This window comes from Schistocerca americana, chromosome 1, assembly GCF_021461395.2.
Source record: "Schistocerca americana isolate TAMUIC-IGC-003095 chromosome 1, iqSchAmer2.1, whole genome shotgun sequence".
NCBI classification, from domain to species: domain Eukaryota; kingdom Metazoa; phylum Arthropoda; class Insecta; order Orthoptera; family Acrididae; genus Schistocerca; species Schistocerca americana.
The window spans coordinates 930,854,142-930,878,897 of record NC_060119.1 but is presented as its reverse complement, the minus strand read 5'-3'; the positions used below and the strand labels follow the sequence as shown (position 1 = coordinate 930,878,897).

The window sequence follows — 24,756 nt, the reverse complement described above, 5'->3', positions numbered from 1 at the left end:
AGCACACGACATTGGGTGGCATATTCAGTACCGAAGTGGGCCAGCTGTTTCTTAACTTGTTTGGTGGTGGCCATTCATGAAGACTGACAGCAGCAACCAGCGTGCAGCATTCTTTGTGAGAATGGCTACTAACAACCTAAGTTCATAGGTCACATGGTTACTTTGCCAGATGGCCTCACCTGTTGGGATAGGAGATACCTGTGCCTTTGTGCCTATGACAGATGTTGACTAGATGGAGGAGGGGGGTTGTGAAGTACTGGTCTTGCATCAAAATCCTTATAGGTATATTAACCATCCATAGGACAAGAGGATGGGTGCAGGGATGGAATAGGGACAGGCAAGGATATTAGGGGTTTGGACTGGTGGCACAATACCACTGTGGGATGGATGAGAGGATGTGAAGAGGAAATTTCATTTCCGAGCACAGCAGGAAATGTTTAGTTGCTGAAGTCCTGGGTGCTAATGAGTCATGAGGGGAGAGTGACATACTGGCTGGATAGTGGGTATGTGGGGATGGTATATGAGAGGGAAGACAAGGCACAGGAGATTTTTCTGGATTGGGTTGGGAGAATAATTTTAGTCTGTGTGGGCCTCAGTGAAAACAATGGCATATTTGAAGAGGAGCTGCTTGTCACTAAGGATACAATGACCATAGTTGACCAGGTTGTATGTAAGAGTCTTCTTGATGTGGAATGAGTAGCAACTGTCAAGTGGAGGTATTGTTGGTGGTTGATAGATGTGATGTGGGTAGAGATATTGACATAATCAACCCTCAGCTGGAGGTTGAGACTGAGTAAGGTGGCTTGTTCGGCTGAGGAGGACCACGCAATGTGAATGGGGGAGGTGTTCTGGGTGGTTGGGTTTATGTACTTTAATCATGAACCTGTCCTCCAAAAGCCTTTTGTCACTAAAATATCAATCTTTTCCAGAGACATTACCTTCTGCCCCACCCCAAATTCAGTCATGCTGGTCTTGTTCAGGACCTCCTCTCCTCCTCCTGATCCCTACAATGGAAACACTTTTTCACTACTAACTCAACCAGACTCACTCCAGAGGCAATACTGAATCCTGCCTGAGCCAGTTTACTCCTCCATTAATGGGGATCCACCCTCACTGCCCGCAAATCACTCTTGTAAACTTTCCTTAATTTCTTAACCTTGAACCTTGCCTCACCATTACCCTCCAATGTCTCAATGTGGAAAGCAATCTCACATCCACAGAGAAAGACACACTTTACCACCTAAAAACTGATCCCAACCTTGTGATCTTACCTGCCAACAGTCTCCATTATGGGTTATGAACCTCTAGTGAAGGGACTGCTAGGTGTCAGATTTATCCATCTGCACACCCTGCCACAGTGACCCCATTTAAGAAATCCAGGAAAATCTTCAGTGCCTCCTAAAATCCATATAGCCATCCTGAAACTACTACTCCTGCTCACCCCCACTACTCCCTGCACTCCTAGTTTCTACATGCTTCCTGGTGTAAATAAATCCAACCACCGATGGCACCCCATTGCACCTGGTTACTGTGCTAGCAGAAGAGAACTGTGCCTAGTAACTATAACCTACCCTCCTATATAATTGACACCAATCAATACCCCCATTGACTCTCCATAGTTCTGTCTTATCCAGCACCCTACTTCTCATTGTCAATGCTACCTATCTTTATACTGCCAACCTCAATGATCATGGCGTTGCTGCAGTAGAACACTACCTTTCCAAACACTCAACAGACTCCAAACCTCCAAGTACTTTAATGATCACCATGTCCAACAAATTACTCATCCACAATTCTTCTCCTTTGAAGGCATCACCTACAAATAAATCTTTGATACTGCAATGAGTGCACAAACAGCTCCATCCTATGCCAGCCTGTTCTTTGGCAGTCTAGAGAATCCTTCCTAATTGTGCAGAAGCCCAAGCTTCTCACCTGTTTCAGATTCGCTGGTATCTTCATGACTGGACCAAAGCTAGTGAGACCCAGTCTACATTCCTCCAGAACTTCAACATCATCTCCAACATTTGATTCACCTCTTCTTTCTTAGCTTAACAAGCCACCCTCCTCTGTTTTTACCACCTCAAGGATGGCTACAACAGTACCTCCATCCAAACCTACCAACCTCCAACAGTACCTCCACCAACATTTCCAACCAATTTCACATCATGAAGTCCTTTCCAAACAGCCTAGTCACCCATGGTTTGGACATCTGTAGTGATAAGCTGTCCCCTCCCAAACATTCCAAGTGAGTCACAGGCCTTCACAGACCAAAATTACTCTCACCACCTTGTCCAGAAGTAGATTGCCAAATCCTCTTATCTTGTCTCCCCAGTCACCTACTGACTGGGCACAGAGGAGGCTTTCCTCTTGACTACCACCCAAGACTGTAGCAGCTGAATCACTAATATTAATGACCCTGGATCACTATCCTCCCTACCACTCCCACAGTGGTATACCACCACCCATCCAACCCACACAATATCCTTGTGTATCCCTATTCCACCTCTGCCCCATGGCTCATCTCCCTACAACATAAAAAGATGCCAAACTAGTCCCATACATCCTACTACCACTTAAACCAGTTCTGTCACAGGCATCATCTAATACAGGAAGTGCAGTGCCACCTGTGAAAGCAGCCATGTGGTCTACCAACATACTTTGTTAGTGTGGTCTTGCCCGAGTAGAATGCTGCATAGGGGTTGGAGCTGTCACCATCAAAATGGTGAAGTGACAGCTGGGCCACCAACTTGCAAAAAATACCAGCAAACACTATATGCTTTAGTTCAATGACTGTCATTTGGATTCTTCCCACAAACACCAGCTTTTCTGAACTGTCCAGTTGGCAACACTCCTTTTAACATATCCTCCATTTCCAGAATCCCCCTCCCCAGCCTCAACCTTCACTAGTTCCTGTCCTTCAGTACCTATTAACCCATGCCACTCAAACACCATCCATACATGAAGTAAGCGTGTAAGACAGGCACATTTAAAGAACTTACATAAAGCTTTCAGCCATAGCCTTCATCAGTAACACACACACACACACACACACACACACACACACACACACAGGGAGAGAGGCGAACGCTGTGGAAAAGAGTGGGGAAAGCCAGCAGATGCATTGGCAGCTACAGATAAACAGGGTGGAAGATGAATGGGGAAGAGATGATAGGACAGACAGAGTGGAAACTGTTGGATGGAGGGTATGGGGACAGTATGCTGCCATAGATTCAGGCCAGGATAATTATAGGACCGGAGAATGTGTTTTAAGGGTAATTCCCATCGGAGCAGTTCAGGAAAGCTGGTGGTGGAGGGCAGGATCCAGATGGCTCAGGTAATGAAGCAGCCATTGAAATCAGGTGCCATTGAAATCAGCTGCATATTATGGCACAGGGTGCTCAAATTTGCTCTTTGCCACACTACTTTGTGGCTGGTTCTTGAGGGAAGTGGGAGGATTGGAGGTGTGAGGGGAAATAGCACAGGAGATCTGTTTCCAGACTAGGTCTGGGGGGTTAGTACCAGACTGAAGGCTTAGGTGAGACCCTCAACATACTGAGTAAGGGAGTTTTGTCACAGCAGATACACCATCCCTGGGTGGCCAGGTTCTATGGGCAACATTTTTGGAGTGAAAGAGATGACAGTTGTTGAAATGTATGTGCTGTTGGTGGTTGGTTGGTTGGATTTAATGTGGTCAGAGGTCCAGATGGAGCCAAGGAAGGTGGCACACTGCTGACGAGTACCACATGAAGCAGATGGGAGAGAAGGTATTGAGGTTGCGAAGGAACAAAGAGAGGGTATCTGGGCTCTTAGTCTAGATCATGAACATATCATCAGTTAAGTTGAACCAGATTAGGCGTCTGTTTTGAGAGGCTAGGAAGGTCTCCTCTACATGGCTCATAACAAGGTTGGTATAGAATGATGCCATGTGGGTCTCATGGCAGTGTCACAGATTTGTTTATATACTATCCCTTCAAATGAAAAGTAGTTTTTTATCCTAAAGTTAGTAAGGTCTGTGAGGAAGGAGATACCGGGCTTGCAGTCTGAAGGACATTGGGAAAGGTAGTGTTCAATAGTGGTAAGACCATGGGCAGGAGGGATGTTGTATAGGGAGGTGGTGTCAACATTGATGAGTAGGAATCCATGAGGTAAAGAGGTGGGGATGGTAGGGAGTCAGTGAAGAAAGTGGTTGATGTCTGACATAGGAGGCTAGATTACAGGCAATTGGTTGGATGTGTTTGTCAATGAGGGCTGAAATTCTTTCAGTGGGGGCATAATAACCAGCCACAATGGCACATCTAGGATTGTTGGAGTTGTGGATTTTGGGGAACATGAAGTTTGGTGTGCAGTATTCATAGGGGTGAGGCAGGAAAGATTCAGGTGAGGTTCTGGGAAGGACCTAAGTCTTTAAGCATGGGTTGGAGTTTGTTGTACTTCGGGGTTGGGATCATTTTGATAGGGGTTTATAGATAGAGGAGTCATAATTGGTGAAGGCCTTCTGCAGTCCATGACAACAGTTGTGGAGCCTTTGTCTGCAAGTAGAATGATTACATCAAGATTTGTTTTGAGGTTGTGTATGGCTCTTCTTTCTTCTACTGGAAGGTTGATATTCTGAGGAAGGGACCTGGGGATGGATGGTGAGGCTAAGTTGGAGGTACAGAATTCCTGGAAGGTGACCAGCAGGTGGTTAGATGGGAGGGACTAGGATCACAGTTGGATGGTAGTAAGAAGCGGAAGAGGCAGGTTTCAGTGTTGAAATTAGGGTGGTTTTGGTTGGAGGAATTGGTGGCAAAGAAGCTAGAAGTAGAGTAGGTCCTTGGCAAGTCCAGCATGGTTAAATTTGGGTGTAGGGCTAAAGGTGAATCCTTTGAATAAGAAACTTATGTGAAGCTGAGGGTTTTGGCAGAAAGGTAAACATTGTCAAGGGAATGTTTTGGCTCTGGATTTGATGGAGAGTTGGTCGGGAGTTTTGGAGATGTGGCAAGTTGGGAAGGTCAGCTACGCAGGGTGTAGCTACTACAAGGAGTCGACGAGGAGGAACACTGGGTATGATAGGGGCTGGGTAGGGGGTGCCCTGAGGAGGTGGTATGATATCAGCAAGTTAGATGACTTACCGAGATGGTGCCTTGAATGCTCCTCCAGGTGCTGGAGAGCAAGGGATTCTATTTCTGAGATGTGATGTCTAGAGTAGGTATTGCAGAGTACCAATATCTTGTAGAGGAAGAAGAGGTGGTTCTGGGATGCCTGTGCCATGGAGATGTTTTTGCAGTACCAGGTTTGTTAGGTTCAGGGACTGGCGGAATCTGAAAAGGTGAAGTGCATTGTGAAAGGAGGAGTGGGATCCAGAAATGTTTACAGTTAGGCTATTTGGAGGGATTCCATAGTTTAGGCAGCAATTGAAAAACAGTATGTGGGACTAGGTTTTAGCCAGAGAAAGGTGTATTTTTCTGAACTGGTGCAGAAAGATAAAGTAAGTGTCCATTGTAGCAGGAATGGCATCAAGGAAATAGGAATGATGCAGCACTGGGCAAAATAGGTGTTAATGATTAAGAGAGGAGCTGCATAAGTGCACAGACGCGCAAAAACACACACAGATATGCAACCGTATGCACAAATTCATGAAACCATGTAAAAACACACACAGATATGTTAAAAAGGTGCAGAAATGTGTGTAAAAAGGAACGATGAGGTCGAGGATTGAAAGTTCATGCAGCATGGACAGGTGTGGGAAACAATGCTCAGGTACATCAGGACGATGGGTGAAGTTGGATGAATAGAAAACACACAACTATCAGAGGGAAAAAATCGGACAGTCAGTTAGATGTTGCAACAACAATCCACATAGTCACAAAGTCTGTTGTGCACAGACGAACTATGATACAGTGTAGCTCAGAAGTAGAAGGGGGCTTTTGGAAGGTGGTGAATAAACACAGAAAAGGAGAGAAAGAATGGGCAATGAAAAGAGTAGTGAAGGAAAATGTCACAGGGTTGTAAGATCGAAGAAACACATTTGGGAAAGATCAACAAATGGAAACTCTAGGTAGGAAAATCAACAATGTAGGAAAAGCCAGATTGCTACTTACCATAAAGAAGACATATCGAGTTGCAGACAGGCAGAATTGAAACAGTTATTAACATTTTCTATTTCAACGTAACTAAATTATTTGTCTTAGTATGTATAAATCAGAAGCTGCTGTAAGCTGCTATCGAATGATGAAGCTACACATTAAATACAGTAAAATGCAACATGAAGGATGCAGTACAAGAGAAAGAGAAAAAATTGGGGAAAATGAGAGGAAAATAAGAAACTGATAAAACAAGGAAAATACAGAAAGTGAGTTCTTGAAATTAGTAACTATCAAAGCAGCCATAATTTTCCTTTTAAATCACTGTCAGTGAACATACTGATGACATTTTACAATTTTACTAAAATTGCAGTTGATGGCAAAGAGAGAGGAAAAGATGTTTATAGTAGAACATATTTCTTACAGTCCTAATGCACCAACAAAATTCAGTTATTAGGTTAACAATCATCTGCAAAGCTAAAATATTTTCATAAATGTTTACAGAAAGGATACACAGCTAGCAGTGTATGTATGGTACATTAAGAAAGCTGAAACATTTTGCAGGATCATCATCACACCTGTAACAAATGACACTGCCAATAAAAGAGTTTTTTTTTATACGAAACATCTGTCATATTTACTGGGAAATTTAATCCATGCACTTTGGTCTGCTTAAACTCTGTGACAACACTTTCATGTAAGCCAGTGTGGTAAAGGTAACGTGGTAAAGGTAACGTGGTAAAGGTAACGTGGTAAAGGTAACGTGGTAAAGGTAACGTGGTAAAGGTAACGTGGTAAAGGTAACGTGGTAAAGGTAACGTGGTAAAGGTAACGTGGTAAAGGTAACGTGGTAAAGGTAACGTGGTAAAGGTAACGTGGTAAAGGTAACGTGGTAAAGGTAACGTGGTAAAGGTAACGTGGTAAAGGTAACGTGGTAAAGGTAACGTGGTAAAGGTAACGTGGTAAAGGTAACGTGGTAAAGGTAACGTGGTAAAGGTAACGTGGTAAAGGTAACGTGGTAAAGGTAACGTGGTAAAGGTAACGTGGTAAAGGTAACGTGGTAAAGGTAACGTGGTAAAGCAGCCCGCATGCTTTTACACCATACAGCTACAGTGAATGCAAGCAAGTATGTGGCAGAGAATACAGAATCCATGTGGCAGCAGCACTGAAAGTGGAGAGGTTCCAACACAGTGAAATTCAGTTGTTGCTGCTGTCATTTGATGCCTGTCTGTGTATGTGATTTTTTTATATATATATATATATATATATGTCTGCTTGTGTCTGTATGTGTGGATGGATATGTGCGTGTGTGCGAGTGTATACCTGTCCTTTTTTTCCCCCTAAGGTAAGTCTTTCCGCTCCCGGGATTGGAATGACTCCTTACCCTCTCCCTTAAAACCCACTTCCTTTCGTCTTCCCCTCTCCTTCCCTCTTTCCTGATGAGGCAACAGTTTGTTGCGAAAGCTTGAATTTTGTGTGTATGTTTGTGTTTGTTTGTGTGTCTATCGACCTGCCAGCGCTTTTGTTCGGTAAGTCACCTCATCTTTGTTTTTTTTATATATATATATATATATATATATATATATATATATATATATATATATATATATATATATATATATATATATATATATATATAGTAGTTTCTTTGTTGAGCCTGTCTGCAACTCAACATCTTCACTATATGGCGAGTAGCAATCTATCCCTTCCTTAATAGTGACATTTCATTGTGGATTTTCCATTGTCTATCTCAAGCAAATTTATGAATTTTAATTATGACTAAAGCAACTTAGTCTTCTGCAAGTAAGTTTTTAGTGTGCATTCACTGCACTAGATTAATAGTAACTTCAAGCCCCAGGTAAGATAAAATCCATGCATAATTGAACATTGTATTCATGTTCAAGTTTTCACAAAATGATTCAAATTTTTCACACAGTTCCTTAAATACTTCTGTTATATCCTAATCTACAACAAACATTTTATGAAGAATGTTAGTTAAACTAGTTTTCCTTTGAAAACAACAGCTTTAGAAGAAAAAATCTGATGTTTTATCAGTTCCAGCTAGCAGTAGTTTCAGCACAAATACAATAAACTAAATATCTACAAGAGAACTGCCCAAATTGCTGCATAGTATGTAATTCATCATTCTCATTCAGCTTAACATTTTGAATGAACTTTTCACTGAGTTTCACTTTACAATAGAGAATGTGTTGCACTGCCTGTGCCTTGAAACATTACTGTTGCAGAAAATACCTTCCTTTCCATTTTCTTCAGATAAATATTCCATTCACAAGCTGATTCCACTCCACAAGGTGAATACTGAGGAAGAGTTACAACTGATAATTCATCGCCAGCAATTGTTAAAGAGTTGTTACAATCTGAAAGAGAGAAACTTTAGTTAGAAGAAAGATAAGCCCATTGGTCCTTTCTGGATTTTTGGCATATAGACACAAAAAATGAGCATAAAAACAGAAAATAATAGCACAAGAATAGCAGATTTCCAAGGTTGGCTGATCATTAAAGTAAAATATGTATGAGAATGCCAATTCAGCACAAAAATCTCCAGTCTAATGCTGTAGATTGGAGTCAATATACCATAATAATGATGATGATGATCCACTGCAGTTTTCTTAATGCCCCTAGAAGGCAAAACAGCTCCGCAAGTTCACTGCTATCAATTTATTAGGGCATAAAACTAATTCTATTAAAAAGTGGTGTATTGAAATTGGGAAAATCTTGGCAAAATATAAAGCCATGGATGATAAGACAATTATTTGAAGGCTTATCAATAGCACTATATTATACCTTTGCAACAAAAGAGTCACAACTGAACAACTTATTTCACTATCTGCACCTTTTTTCCATCAGTTCCAAGCATTTTTATCAATGAACAAGGATCTGACTCAAGTATGAGCTAATATCCTTTAGGGAACAGCACAATGCAGCAAATCTCAAGTATCTTTGTCAGCAGTGTGTACTTAGTTATTACCCTGGATCCCATTGCCTGATGTACTATATAATTTTTTTGTTGTGGCTCTGAAACAATTTATCTATAATCAGCTCAATTTATCACTGGGTATATAGTAATTATGACACTGAGGCAATCAAAGTGATTGCCAAAGCCATTCCTACATGATTGTTTGCCTGAATCTTGAAAGATTTGACAATAATTGTGAGAATGTTACATTGGTGGACAAATAGTAATGTGTACAGTTTCTACGTGAGAAGGGGATGACCAACAAACGAAACAGGAGAGGTTTTCTAATAAATTGTCCATGCAGTGTCCTGGGCATACAGTGTCCTGCTGAAAAAGCAAAACACCTTCCTGTTGAAGAAACAGCAATAGCACAGGGATAACAGCCTTTGCGATGGAATGGGTAATGGTTACTTTAACCTGTAAAATCAAATTAACTGGTTGTAAGTGATGATGAGATGGGACCTGTTCGTCATTGATGAATGCACTCTGGAATAGGCAGCTCATCAGGTCTGCACCAAACACGTACATCGATCACTCTCAGACAGAGACAAAATCTACTCTAAACACTGAAAACAACAGAGCACCTCTAGACAACTCTTTCATGACACTAGAGTAGCTATGCGTGGCAAAGACATGCTGTCACAAGTGCTACATGTGACTGAATTTCACTGCTCGATGATGATCAGCCAGCCACTGCTACTTGCACAGTTTGTCAATCTTGACATGGGTCTGTAGTATGTGGACAGCCAGAACACAGGCTACAGGCATGGGAATGTTCCACAAATCACAAATGAATCCAACATATCCATGCAGCTTCCTGCAGGCTCACAAATCTGTTCAAATGGCTGAAGCTGTTTAACTGGAGTACATACTCGGTAGTGGGGCTACAGTAGTAACTGGTAGTGGAAGGATGTATGGGACAGGTCTTGCATCCAGATCTATTGCAGGGATACGAGCCATGAGGCAAGGTGTTAGGACCACGGGGGAGTGGGAATGGACAAAAATGCTGGATAGGTTTGTTGGCTGGTGGAATACCATCCTAGGAGGAGTGGGCATAATATTCCTCATTTCAGTGAATGATAAGAGGTAGTCTAAAGCCTGGTGGCAAATTTGTTCCAGTTTCTCTCAACCTGGTGGTACTGAGTCTTAAGAGAAGTGTTCCTTTGTGGCCGGTGTCGAGAGAGAGAAAGCACACGAGATCTGTTTCAGGACTAAGTTTGGAATGTAATTTCAGTCTGAAGGCCTGTCCTGCATATCCACTCACTACCATCTACTACAGCTCTATCACAGGCAGCTCCTACTCTATCAATGGCAGGGCTATATGTGAAAGCAGCTATGTGATCTACAAACCAAGCTGCAACCAGTGTGCTGCTGTTGATGTGGGCACAATGACTGTCCACATGAATGACCACCGCCAGACTGTGGCAAAGAGACGGCTGGACCTCTCAGTTGCTGAACAGGCTGCCCAACATGTGGTTTACTTCAATGACTGCTTCAGTGTCTGCACCATGTGACTGCCTCCTACCAGTACCAGCTTTTCTGAACTGAAGAGGACCCCAGCAGGTTGATCACATCTGACAGTCAGTCTGGCCTCAGGGCACAGAGCCAGTGGCCGCACACACAAGAGTGTGCATGCTTGTGCACATTTTTTATTTCAAAAGAACTTTTTGCTCAAAGCTTAAATGTTTAGCAGTCTCTTCATTGCACATTTGTGGTGTGTAGCAATCCATCTTTTTCATATTGTTATTGCATTCTGGAAATACTGTTGCATAGTGGAAGGGTACTTTCATTTGTACCAAAAACGTATGCAAGTGCTACTAATAAAGATCTAAAGTGTTTTATTGTTTGTAATTGTTCCCACACAGCTATGACAGGACAAGTGAATTTCCACAATCCATGTCTATGGAGAGTAATAATTCAGCTTCCATACATCTCATATCCAATTATTTAGGATTCATCATAGATAATATTAGCTGAAACAATTTTACAATTATAGGTTAGTTAATGAAATATTGTTATGTAAAAAATGATGTGACACAGTTGGAATAGCAAATCACTTGGTAAAAGAAGTACAATTACATTTCTGGAAAAACTTATTTTCAAAATATTTAAGAACATAAGTTGCTATACTTTTAATCCTGAATATTCACGTGTTCAGTATTATGAAAACTGTTGCTAATTGACATTTTGTAAGTTAACTTATCACAGCTGGGGTTCAAATTCATGTAGAACTTTTTGAAAGATATTATATTCGCCACTGACAGTAGAAATTATTTTCATTACTACTCTACTACAAAAGACTGTACTTCAGCACATGTAAAACTTCAAAAATCTTCCAACATACACACATCATATCTTGAGCCTTCCAACAATATAAAAAGTCTACAAGAACAATGATTGTTTAGGATTTGTCTTAATGACAGCAACATTTTTAAAAAGTTCAGTACAGTGGAGTGTACATGTTGGATGGTTTTTCAAAAGTTTGACATGCTCTGAGGAACAATCTTTTGTACTATACCACTTGATAATGGGCTTAAGACCAAAACTTCAATAGTGAAAATAATTTTTACAGTTAATGACTAATACATCTTTCAAAAAAATAAAAAATAAAATTTATTTTATTTCCTCAAACACTAAAACCAATTTTTGGCTGATGCAGTGCACTTTTTTCATGCATGGCTTATGTATTTCTTTGTGGAAATACTGTGTGTAGTGAATAGCTGTGGATTTTTCTGTTTAACACAAAATTCTGTATGTAACTTCAGAAAACAATTTCAATTCCTCAGTGAGTAAGTCCTGTGATTATTCTCATGGCTCATGCTGAGGAACTAAGTTGTTATTCCACGAAACACTATACCTGGTATTAATATGCTATGCACAAGCATAGAGAGGGTATGTAACAGTGTGAATACTAGAAGATTTTTAAAGCATTCTTAGATTTTAAGCAGGCTTCTCCCTCCTTAACATTTCATCCAGCCCTGTTCGAAAGAAATTTACAAAAGGATGGAACAACTCTTAGAACTGATCATAGGTAATATCAGTTTGGATTATGGAGAAACAAAGGAACACACTGAGAAATGTTCATCCTATAACACACATTGAAGAAAGGTATGGCATCTGTTGCAGTGTGTATATGTGGAAAAAGGAAAAAATTCCCATATTTTTCTGTTAAAAATACACTTTCTCCCATGTGAAAACAAACTCTTTCCAGGTTAAGTGACAGTATATTTTACCTCAGAACTGTAAAGCTTATCAATTGTTTGAATAGTAATGGTTTTCTACACGGGTGTAGAATTTCCCAGCACTTTAGAAACCGAAAATCAGGGAAATAAACTTTTAGTGGAAAGATCTTTGATGTGCATCAACCCATGCGCTGCACATTTTCGTATTACAAAAGTATAAATTCAAATTCCACCAAACACCACATGTTACTTTTAGAAGCATTGAACTAGAGATTGCAGTCCGCTTTTGTAAGCCAGTCATTGCTCATGTCAAGTGATCTCGCCAGCCGATGACAGCGGATATTCAGAGCATAGGACACATGATGATGTAGTCAGTCAATAGCAACATCACTGTTGAGTAGTGCAAACACACAAACAGCAAGAGTTAATGGTATAAATTAATATACATAGTGTTGCTACAAGGAAAGCAAAGCTTTCACATGTAATATTGGCCAAAGGTTTAAGGTTTACAAGGTTAATAAGCTGCAAGAGAAGCTAAGCTTTCACATATAATGCTGTTTTTTTTTGCACGTGTTACACTTTAAGAGATATCACACAAATGTGCAAGGAAGATTTTAATAACAACATATAAATGTCTCATCTTTTGGGCTTGAAAATCATAAATGGCTCATCATCAAAGAGTTGATTTTTAAATGAGAGTCACATGCTCTGTGATTTAAGAAATTCACTGTACATTCTTGCACATAGTTCAACATGTGTAAAAGGAAATTTAATTTTAAAGTAACACTTTTCAAACCGCCATTTACAATATTTTTCCCGGGACCTGTTACAAATACGTTTGTTTCAGCAGTCACCAGACAGACAGACAGACAGACAGACAACCAACAGGTGCCACTTCGCTTTCACAGCTATGACGACGTAGGAAGCCCATATCTTCATACATGTGAAACATTAAAAGATTTTGCATTACTTCATAAAAGAAACAAGACATCAGACATACTCCAAGAGCATCAGAATTTCGTGAGCAATACCAAAATGTGCACAGAGTGTATACTTAGAGTGCACATTCGTATGTCCAGATTCCCAATAAAGTAGGCCTCAACCTGATATCAAGCTTTTCAGTGTGTTTTTCAGGATGATAATTTTGTTGGAATACCAATACTGTATTATTTCATGTTTAGTTCTTTATTATGGGATAATGCCTTACATGCTAGAAGATGAAAACGTGCACTTGAAATGCAGCAAACATTTGAAACTAGCCAACTGCGTGGAATTAAACACGGTTTCAAATAAATTGACTGTCTCAGCAGAAAAGATTAATAAAAGCCAAATTTCTTTAGCAAACCGACAAAAATAACTTCATTGTTCTGCAAGCCAATTAACGCTCGACTGTCAAAATGGTGAAAGTAAAATATGAAACAAACAATGTATTTTAGCTCTCCATAATTATGTGGATGTATTTTAATTCATTTAATAGCACCTGGCCACAGAAATCCGTTTTCATTTGAAGTGAGAACAGTAAATGAAGAGGAAACAGCAAAATCACTAAATGTAGATACTGGTCATGTGGAGACTATCCACTTCCCCACTATAACTCTGACTGGCCTGCGCATCAGCCCTGGTTGGTTGGTTAGTTTAAGGATTAAAGGGACCAAACTGCAGAGGTCATCGGTCCCTTTTTTCAAAATACTAAAAATACCCACAGAGAATAAAAAATGTTCAACAGAATAGGAGACAGACGACACAGAACAAAAGAAACATAGACAAGGACCAGACAAAGCGAAATAAAATCAGATGGAGTGTGACGGTGGTTGGCCGACCATAGGAATAAAAAAAATGGAAAAGCTAACCACCAAAAACACATTAAAACTTAGTTTAAAACCGTAGGCCAAAGGCCAGAATCAACACAAAACAATAAAATAAAACAGAAACACTCAGATTAAAGAATAAAAGCTCCCTGCCCTAATAAAACATAAAACTATGGCAGCCATAGCAGGGTCATCAGATAAAACGGCAGGGAGCGTATCAGGCAGCGCAAATGTCTGCCTGACCACAGCTAAAAGGGGGCAGGCCAACAGAATGTGGGCCACTGTCAAAGCCACCCCGCAGCGACAGGCAGGAGGGTCCTCCCGGCGCAGTAAATAACTGTGTGTTAGCCGGGAGTGGCCAATGCGGAGCCGACAAAGGACGACTGAGTCCCTGCGGTTGGCTCGCATGGATGACCGCCACACAGTCGTCGTCTCCTTAATGGCACGGAGTTTATTGGGTGTGATCTGATAGCGCCATTCAGTGTCCCAAAGCGCAAAAACTTTTCGGCAGAGGACTGCCCGCAAATCAGTCTCTGGGAGGCCAACATCCAGAGATGGCTTACACGTGGCCTCTTTCGCCAGGCGGTCAACATGTTAATTGCCCGGGATACCGACATGACCGGGGGTCCACACAAAGACCACAGAGCGGCCGCAACGCGCAAGAGTATGCAGGGACTCATGGATAGCCATCACCAGATGAGAACGAGGAAAACACTGGTCGAGAGCTCGTAAACCGCTCAGGGAATCGCTACAGATAACGAAGGACTCACCTGAGCAGGAGCGGATATACTCTAGGGCTCGAAAGATGGCGACTAGCTCAGCAGTGTAAACGCTGCAGCCAGCCGCCAAGGACCATTGTTCGCAATGGTCCCCTAGAGTTAGCGCATACCCGACATGACCAGCAACCATCGAACCGTCGGTGTAAACAATTCCAGAGCCCTGATACGTGGCCAGGATGGAATAAAAGCGGCGGCGGAAGGCCTCTGGAGGGACTGAGTCCTTCGAGCCCTGTGCCAAGCCAAGCCGAAGGCAAGGGCGAGGAACACACCACGGGGGTGTACGCAGAGGCGCCTGGAAAGGGGGTGGAACAGGGAAAAACCCAAGCCCACAGAGAAGCTCCTTGACGCGTACGGCGATCGGACAACCCGACCGGGGCCGACGGTCGGGCAGATGGACGACCGACTGCGGGAACAGGACACGGTAATTTGGATGCCCAGGCAAGCTAAAAACATGGGCAGCATAAGCAGCCAGTAATTGTTGGCGTCGCACCTGCAGTGGAGGGACACCTGCCTCAACAAGGATGCTGTCCACAGGGCTGGTGCGGAAGGCACCAGTGGCAAGTCGGATCCCGCTGTGTAGTATTGGGTTCAGCACCCGCAACGCAGAGGGGGATGCTGAGCCATAAGCCAGGCTCCCATAATCCAGACGGGATTGGATTAACGCCTGGTAGAGCCGCAACAGGGTAAATCGGTCGGCGCCCCAGCGGGTGTGGCTCAAGCATCTCAGAGCGTTTAGATCCCGCCAACATGCCTGTTTAAGCTGCCGGATATGAGGCAGCCAAGTCAACCGGGCATCGAAAACCACCCCCAAAAACCTGTGTGATTCCACCACTGAAAGAAGTTCGCCGGCAAGATAAAGCCGCGGCTCCGGGTGGACAGTGCGTCGCCGGCAGAAATGCATTACGCAGGTCTTGGCTGCCAAAAACTGGAACCCATGAGCTACAGCCCAAGACTGCGCCTGGCGGATAGCACCCTGTAGCTGACGTTCAACAGCTGCAATGCAAGTAGAGCTGTAATAAAGGCAGAAGTCGTCAGCATATAGGGAAGCAGAGACAGAATTTCCCACGGCCGCAGCGAGCCCGTTAATGGCTATTAAAAACAGGCAGACACTTAAAACAGAACCCTGTGGCACACCATTCTCCTGGATGTGGGTGGAACTATATGAGGCTGCGACTTGCATGCGGAAGGTACGATACGACAGAAAATTTCTGATAAAGATCGGCAGAGGGCCCCGAAGACCCCATCCATGAAGCGTAGAAAGGATGTGATCACGCCATGTCATATCGTATGCCTTCCGCATGTCGAAAAAGACAGCGACCATGTGCTGACGGCGGGCAAAGGCAGTACGGATGGCCGACTCCAGGCTCACCAGAGTGTAGGCGGCGGAGTTGCCTTTACGGAAGCCACCCTGAGATGGAGCCAGAAGGCCCCGAGACTCCAGTACCCAAGTCAAGCGCCGGCTCACCATCCGTTCGAGAAGCTTGCAAAGAACGTTGATGAGGCTAATGGGGCGGTAGCTGTCCACCTCCAAAGGGTTCTTGCCTGGTTTCAGAATGGGGATAACGATACTTGCCCACCACTGCGACGGAAACTCACCCTCGACCCAAATGCGGTTGTAAAGGTCGAGGAGCCGTCACTGGCAGTCCACTGAGAGGTGTTTCAGCATCTGGCAGTGGATGCTATCTGGTCCAGGAGCGGTATCAGGACAAGCGGCAAGGGCACTGCAGAATTCCCACTCACTGAATGGAACATTGTACGATTCTGGATGGTGGGTGCGAAACGAAAGGCTCCGACGTTCCATCCACTCCTTAATGGAGCGGAAGGCCTTAGGGTAATTCGCAGAAGCGGAACTCATAGCAAAATGCTCTGCTAAGTGGTTTGCAATGATGTTGGAGTCAGTACAAACTGCTCCATTCAGTGAGAGCGCAGGGACGCTGACAGGTGGCCGATAGCCGTAGACGCGTCGAATCTTGGCCCAGACCTACGATGGAGTGACATGGAGGCCAGCGGTGGACACGTACCGCTCTCAGCACTCCTGCTTGCTTTGGCGGATAAGGTGGCGGGCCCGCGCACGCAGCCGTTTGAAGGTGATCAGGTGTTCAATGCAGGGATGTCACTTGTGACGCTGTAGCGCCCGCCGGCGATCTGTAATCGTTGCAGCGATCTCAGGCGACCACCAAGGCACAGTCCGCCGCCGAGGGGACCCAGAGGAGCGGGGAATGGCAGATTCGGCGGCAGTAATGATGCCGGTGGTGACCGATTGAACCAACGCATCAATGTCGTCGTTAGAGAGAGGCTCAAGAGCGGCAGTGGAGGAGAACAAGTCCCAGTCAGCCTTATTCATAGCCCATCTGCTAGGGCGCCCAGAAGAGTGACGCTGTGGTAGCGACAGAAAGATCGGAAGGTGGTCTCTACCACACAGGTCGTCATGCACACTCCAGTGGACAGACGGTAAGAGGCTAGGGCTACAGATTGAAAGGTCAATGGCGGAGTATGTGCCATGCACCACACTGAAGTGTGTGAAGGCACCATCATTTAAAATCGAGAGATCGAGCTGCGACAATAAATGCTCAACGATGGCACCTCGACCTGTTGCCACTGACCCACCCCACAGAGGGTAATGGGCGTTGAAGTCGCCCAATAGCAAGAAAGGTGGCGGCAATTGGGCTATCAGCGCAGCCAGGACATGCTGCGAGACATCACCATCTGGTGGAAGGTAAAGACTGCAGACAGTAACAGCCTGTGGTGTCCACACCCGAACAACCACAGCCTCTAAAGGTGTTTGGAGAGGGACAGACTCGCTGTGCAGAGTGTGAAGGACATAGAGGCAGACGCCACCAGACACCCTTTCATAAGCAGCCCGGTTCTTATAATAATCCCGATAGCCATGGAAACCAAGTTTCCTGAAGAGCAATGCAGAAGAAAGGGTGAAGGCTGATAAGTTGTTGGAGGTCAGCTAGATGGTGGAAAAAACCGCCGCAGTTCCACTGGAGGATGATATTGTCCGTGGCTGAGAAAGGCGTGAAAGGACTGGGAAGGCAATTTACGCTGCTTGTTCACTCACTGCCACCGATTCAGTACCCGTACGAGAGGCATCCATGGCGTCTGAGGGACCAGCGAGATCAAGGTCCTCAGCGGACGCTAGAATCTCGACTTCATCCTCAGACGCAGAGCGCGAAAGGTGCGGTGGGGTTGGTGCCACCGCAAGTTCTTTGGCCTTAGAGGTCTTTCTCTTGGACTTCTCTCGCTGAACCTTGGGTTTCACCGGCTGGGAAGGCTTCACCGATTCAGTCTCCGGGACAGAGGAGGATCGTGAAGCCCTACGCCCGGCTGCTGGTGAGGACTTATGCCACTGGTGGCCGTCATCCTTCCCGCTGGTGGAACCCTGGGAAGGGAGGGTCCCAAGGGAACTCTTACGGGCGAGAGTAGCCGAAGAAGTTAGACGCTTCTCCGGCTGAGAAGCGGGGACGGACGTCCCCGACGGGTGGGAGGAGGTTGCTCCTGAGGTAGGTGGTGCAGGAGCAACCGGTTGAGTAGAGCCCCCCACGGGCAAGGGGGCAGGAGGAGTCTTACTGCTTATCGAGCTGGCTGGAAGTCTCGAAACTGATGGGGCTAGCACAGTTGTTGTAGCAGCTGCATAAGAAGATGTCATTCTCACAGGATGGAGTCTGTCATATTTCCTTTTGGCCTCAGTATAGGTCAGCCGGTCCAGGGTCTTATATTCCATGATTTTGCGGTCTTTCTGAAAGACTTTGCAGTCAGGCGAGCAAGGTGAATGGTGCTCCCCGCAGTTGATGCAGATGGGAGGCGGGTCACATGGAGTATCGGGATGAGATGGGCGTCCGCAATCTCGACATGTGAGGCTGGAAGTGCAGCGGGAAGACATATGGCCGAACTTCCAGCACTTGAAGCACCGCATCGGGAGAGGGATATAGGGCTTGATGTCACATCGGTAGACCATCACCTTGACCTTTTCCGGTAACGTATCACCCTCGAAGGCCAAGATGAAGGCACCGGTAGCAACCCGATTGTCCCTCGGACCCCGATGAATGCGCCGGACGAAATGAACACCTCTACCTTCTAAGTTGGCGCGCAGCTCGTCATTAGACTGCAAAAGGAGGTCCCTATGGAAAATAACACCCTGGACCATATTTAAACTCTCATGTGGTGTAATAGTAACGTTAACATCCCCAACTTGTCACAAGCAAGTAACCTGCGTGACTGGGCGGAGGATGCCGTTTGTATCAGTACTGACCCAGAGCGCATTTTAGACAAGCCCTCCACCTCCCCAAACTTGTCCTCTAAATGCTCGACGAAGAACTGAGGCTTTGTGGAGAGAAAAGACTCCCAATCAGCTCTCGTGCAAAGTAAGAATCGGGGCGAATAACTGTTACCTCCATCCTGAGACTTACGCTCTTCCCACGGCGTGGCCAGGGAGGGGAACGTTTTCGGATCGTACTTCTAAGCATTAAATTGAGCCCGAGAACGCTTAGAGACTGCTGGCGGCTGGCCGCCAGTGAGAGATGATGTACCACGCTTCATTGCGAGTCATCCGCCCTGATGCCACCTACTCCGACCAAGGGCCCTCCCCACGGGCGCCACCCAGGCACAGCAAAGGCCACCTGGCAGGATGGCCGTTGCCGGGAGTCCCGATACCCCAGGAGGATAGGCATCTACTCCTTGGCATACGTGGGGAGTTAACGGCGCAGGCATCAGTAGAGCGATCCCTGTGTTGTCAGGGGGCTACAACCAAGAGGGTACATGGCGGCCCCACCACAACGGACTGGCTACCGTGCTGGATCTTAGGTGCAAAAATGTCCAAGGTCGTCGTCGCAGTTAAAAGAAACACTGCAGAGTGCAGCGTGGTAATCGCACCCAGGGACGTATCCTCGCCCAAGAGATCGAAAACGAGCGGGACACCATTGCAACGATGAGAAATCCGGCTAAAGGTCTAATTGCACGACGGATACAGTGCACCATGTAAGGCGCCCTTCCCCAATTGGCTCGCTCTTCGGATAAATTTAGAAAGATGGAGGTCAAACCCGAGAGGGGAACATCACTTAAGGCCGAAACATGTGAGACTCCTTTTAGTCGCCTCTTACGACAGGCAGGAATACCGCAGGCCTATTCTAACCCCCGAACCCGCAGGGGGGGGCCATCAGCCCTGGATCTACGATGTTTCCAAACCGGGGAAATACTACATTCATGCTCATAAATTAAGGATAGTTGCAGAATGTGGTGCCACACAACAAGGCACTACACAAAACTGGCACTAATAGCATAGGCACATAGGGAACACACGACACAGATCTGCAAGTCCATGGTATTGGTGGTAAGTTGAGAAAATCATCCCAAAACACATGTGCTACAAAACACCACTGTTTCCTGTGCATGTACCCAGACATCAGTATGGTATATGATCCCACTGCACAATTGGTTGGCATACTCTGGATTAGGTGGTCGAGCAGCTGCATTCTTGCACCAGTGCCTGTCTGAGCTCCTGAAGTGTTGTAGGGCTTTGAAGACATGCAGTGATACATTGACCGAGAGCATCCAAGATGTGTCACTTGGGTTTAGGTCTGGAGAACAGGCAGGCCACTCCATTCACCTGATATCTTCTGTTTCAAGGTACTCCTCCATGATGGCAGCTTCATGGGGCCGTGCATTGTTATCCATAAGGAGGAAGGTGGGACCCACTGCACCCATGGAAAGGTGGACATACTGGTGCAAAATGATGTCCCAATACACCTGACCTGTTACAGTTCCTCTGTGAAAGAGATGAAGGGGTGTACGTGCACCAATCATAATCCCACTCCACACCATCAAACCATGACCTCCATACAGGTCCCTTTCGGGTTGGTATCTGGTTCCTGGTTCATGTCAGATGGAATCCCAGCTAGAATCACTGTTCAGACTATACCTGGACTCATCTGTGAACATAACCAGGGACCACTGGTCCAATGACCATGTACTGTGTTCTTGACACCAGGCTTTACGGATTCTCCTGTGACCAGAGGTCAGTGGAATGCACCTTGCAGGTCTACAAGTGAATAAACCATGTCTGTTCAGTCATCTGTAGACTGTGTGTCTAGAGACAACTGTTCCCGTGGCTTCGGGCAAGGCTACCTGCAGTACTCCATGGCTGTCTGCAGGCACTGATGAAAAATTATTGGTTTTCTTGTGGTGTTTTACACTGGACGTCCTGTAATAAAGTGCCTGGACACATTTCCTGTCTGCTGGAATCATTGCCATAATCTTGAGATCACACTTTGTGGCACATGGACGGCCCTGCTGAGTTTGACCAGCCTCCAGTCGACCGAGTATTCTACCACTCATAACCTAATCTGTATGTGTTCTTTGAGCCATTTTCAACACACAGTCACCATTAGCACATCTGAAAGTGTCTGCACACTTACTCGTTGCACCGTACTCTGACATGCACCAACACACCTCTGCACATGTGGGCTGCTGCCAGTGCCATTGTGCGATGACCGCAGGTCGAATGCACTGCGTGGTCATACCCCGAGGCGATTTAAACCCACAAACTGCCCAACAGAGCATTGTTTCACCATGTATCAGCATTATCCTTAATTTATAAGCATGAGTGTAGATAGTGGTGTGCTCCCCATTACTCCACTGAAGAATTCTCGGGTAATCAGCTGAATGGTGGTGGTGTCTTGTCGCAGCATTTCAACGAGTTTCGTACCAATCATCTTCTGGCAAAGATGATGGGTACGAAACTCTGAAATGTTGCGACAAGACAACACCACCACTGGGCTGATAACCCGAGAAGAATTCATTGAGGTTTTTTCCACAAGAATATGAATTGTTAATCTGACCTGCCTTTGATTGATGCTTTTTATGCGGTTTTTGGTCTCAGAATGGCTAAAAACAGATTTTTCCCATCCAACGTGATATGACCTTGCCATGGTGGATGGGCTTATATAACTGACAGCATCATGCCTGTACACCCACACACACTGAGTAGTGCAGTTTAATGTCCAACATACACTTTAGGCATTGACATACGATTCATTTGCCATTTTTAGTCAATGACAAACTATGATGCTTCCAGCACCATCTATTGCTATATTTTGTAACGAATTATTTTTCTTCTGCCATACATTTTCCCCGTTCTCTGATAATATTCCATTGCAATTTGACATCATTCTGACCAGTGGTGTTATTTCTACAGCACTTGTAAAGTTTAACTTTATTATCACCCTGTATTTCAAAGCCATCAATTTAATAAGTTAGTTACAAAATACCAACATAAATCTCTAGAGAAGGGTTGCTCTGTGTTACACTGCCCTAGCTTTACTGTTACATGGCAGCAATACAGCACTACCAGCAGTCAGGTTTAGTGAAAAATGGGGAAAATATAATTTCACAGAATCATAGAATGCTGACTCACCTACATTTTCAGAGAGGATTTACTAGAACAATGGGAAGTAGTTTACCAAGGACATGCAGGAGATTTTATCAGGAGACCAAAGACTGATTCAGCATCTTTGATTTGCTGGTTAGTGTTGATGGTATGTCATTTAGCAGAGTTCCACTGGCAGAGTCCTTATCCTTGACCGCAAAAAAAAAGTTATAATTTTGTTTCAGAATGTGCTCTCATCAACTTCTTTTATTCAAAAATTTTCAGAACAAATTGATGGGATTGCCATGGAAAGTATCTTTCACACTTTGTTGCAAACTTTTTAGTGAAGGCTGAGAAGTAGGTTTAAACTTTTGACCTTTTGGAAGTATGAGCAAGACATTTAGTCTGGCCTCTTCGTAAGGAGGAACTTCAGCTCTTGGCCCATCAGAATTCCATTTATACATCTACATCTACATTTATACTCCACAAGTCACCCAACGGTGTGTGGCGGAGGGCACTTTATGTGCCACTGCCATTGCCTCCCTTTCCTGTTCCAGTCGCATATAGTTCGCGGGAAGAACGACTGTTGGAAAGCCTCCATGCACGCTCGAATCTCTCTAATTTTACATTCATGATGTCCTCAGGAGGTATAAGTATGGGAAAGCAATATATTCGATACCTCATCCAGAAACGCACCCTCTCGAAACCTGGACAGCAAGCTACACCGTGATGCAGAGCGCCTCTCTTGCAGAGTCTGCCACTTGAGTTTGCTAAACATCTCTGTAATGCTATCATGCTTACCAAATAACCCTGTGACGAAATGCGCTGCTCTTCTTTGGATCTTCTCTATCTCCTCTGTCAACCCGACCTGGTACGGATCCGAAACTGATAAGCAATACTCAAGTATAGGCCGAACGAGTGTTTTGTAAGCCACCTCTTGTTGATTGACTACATTTTCTAAGGACTCTCCCAATGAATCTCAACCTGGTACCCACCCTACCAACAATTAATTTTATATGATCATTCCACTTCAAATCATACCGCATGCATACTCCCAGATATTTTACAGAAGTAACTGCTACCAGTGTTTGTTCCACTATCATATAATCATACAATAAAGGATCCTTCTTTCTATGTATTCACAATACATTACATTTGTCTATGTTAAGGGTCAGTTGCCACTCGCTGCACCAGGTGCCTATCTGCTGCAGATCTTCCTGCATTTCGCTGCAATTTTCTAATGCTGGAACTTCTCTGTATACTACAGCATCATCCGCAATAAGCCGCATGGAACTTCCGACACTATCTACTAGGTCATTTATATATATTGCGAAAAGCAATGGTCCCATAACACTCCCCTGTGGCATGCCAGAGGTTACTTTAACGTCTGTAGACATCTCTCCATTGAGAACAACATGCTGTGTTCTGTTTGCTAAAATCTCTTCAATCCAGCCACACAGCTGGTCTGATATTCTGTTGGCTCTTACTTTGTTTATTAGACGACAGTGCGGAACTGTATTTAACGCCTTCTGGAAGTCGAGGAAAATGGCATCTACCTGGGAGCCTGTATCTAATATTTTCTGGGTCTCATGAACAAATAAATTTACTGTGGAGCTGGAAAAGGACATACCTCTTTTATTGAATAAAAACTTCTCGGGTTTCCAAACACATCAAGTAATTAAAATTACATGAGCTTTTGACCAAGTAGTCCTTGGCCATTGTCAAGTAGTATGACCACCTGTGGGCTGCTGGTACAGCCCTTTTATGCTTTAGCTGCTGGATGTGATGTCACTGGTGCCTCTGGTATCGCCATATATGGGCGTATGTTGACTTAGCGATCGCAATGCCTGCTTCACCCACGCAGTCATTGGATCCAATGTTGCTGAAATGCAGGGCACTGTTTCTGTTTAGGCTGTTATTGGTAATTTTTGTTTCAGTGGCTTTTGTAATTACACAACACCAGAAGTTGTTTGTGCCAGCCACGATGGATGTTTCATCAATATTATTGAGTGTCGGTTTTCTAAAGCACACTCAAAGCAGATTTCTCAGGGCAGTGTAGGCAATAAAACCTCTCATGCTCCATCCTACATTGCCCCACAGTGCATACCATCTGACGTACGATTGGCCACACTCACATGGTGTGTTGTATGCCCCACACATTCTGAGACCTGCTGCATCTAAATGGTCTCAGTAAGTGACATTTTCATCAGAGACCTGAACACTGAAGTGATTTCAGTAGGCAGTTTATCTTGCCCAACATGGAGCCACAGAACAGTAAGAAAGTAAGTTTCTTTTCCTGATCCTTGTCAGGGATGATCTTATGAGTCTTGCAAGGAATCATTTATTTGATTGATGTTATTGCCATTCTTGAAGACCTTGCATAGGTGGCTGAGCTCATGGGCCAAGTTATCAGCATATCATATCATTCTTACACAATGCACCAATGTTTGTAAAACAGTGTGCTGCTGTGCAGGGAAGTAGTGGCCAATAGCATGCAAGTACAGATCAGTGTGGGTGGGTTTTTTGTAGACACTGGGGCCAAGAGATCCATTTCATTTGCAGTGGATGATAACATCAAGGAA

At 44.5% G+C, this 24,756-nt stretch overlaps 1 protein-coding gene across 1 annotated transcript in view; it reads right to left on the bottom strand.

Moving 5' to 3' along the window:
- Window positions 1-24,756, bottom strand: part of LOC124615388 — a 226,368-nt gene that overhangs the window by 78,777 nt on the left and 122,835 nt on the right. The window contains exon 3 of the mRNA XM_047143218.1: window positions 8,316-8,440. Within this exon, the coding sequence (XP_046999174.1) occupies window positions 8,316-8,440 (125 nt within the window). The remainder of the gene's footprint in view (window positions 1-8,315; window positions 8,441-24,756) is intronic.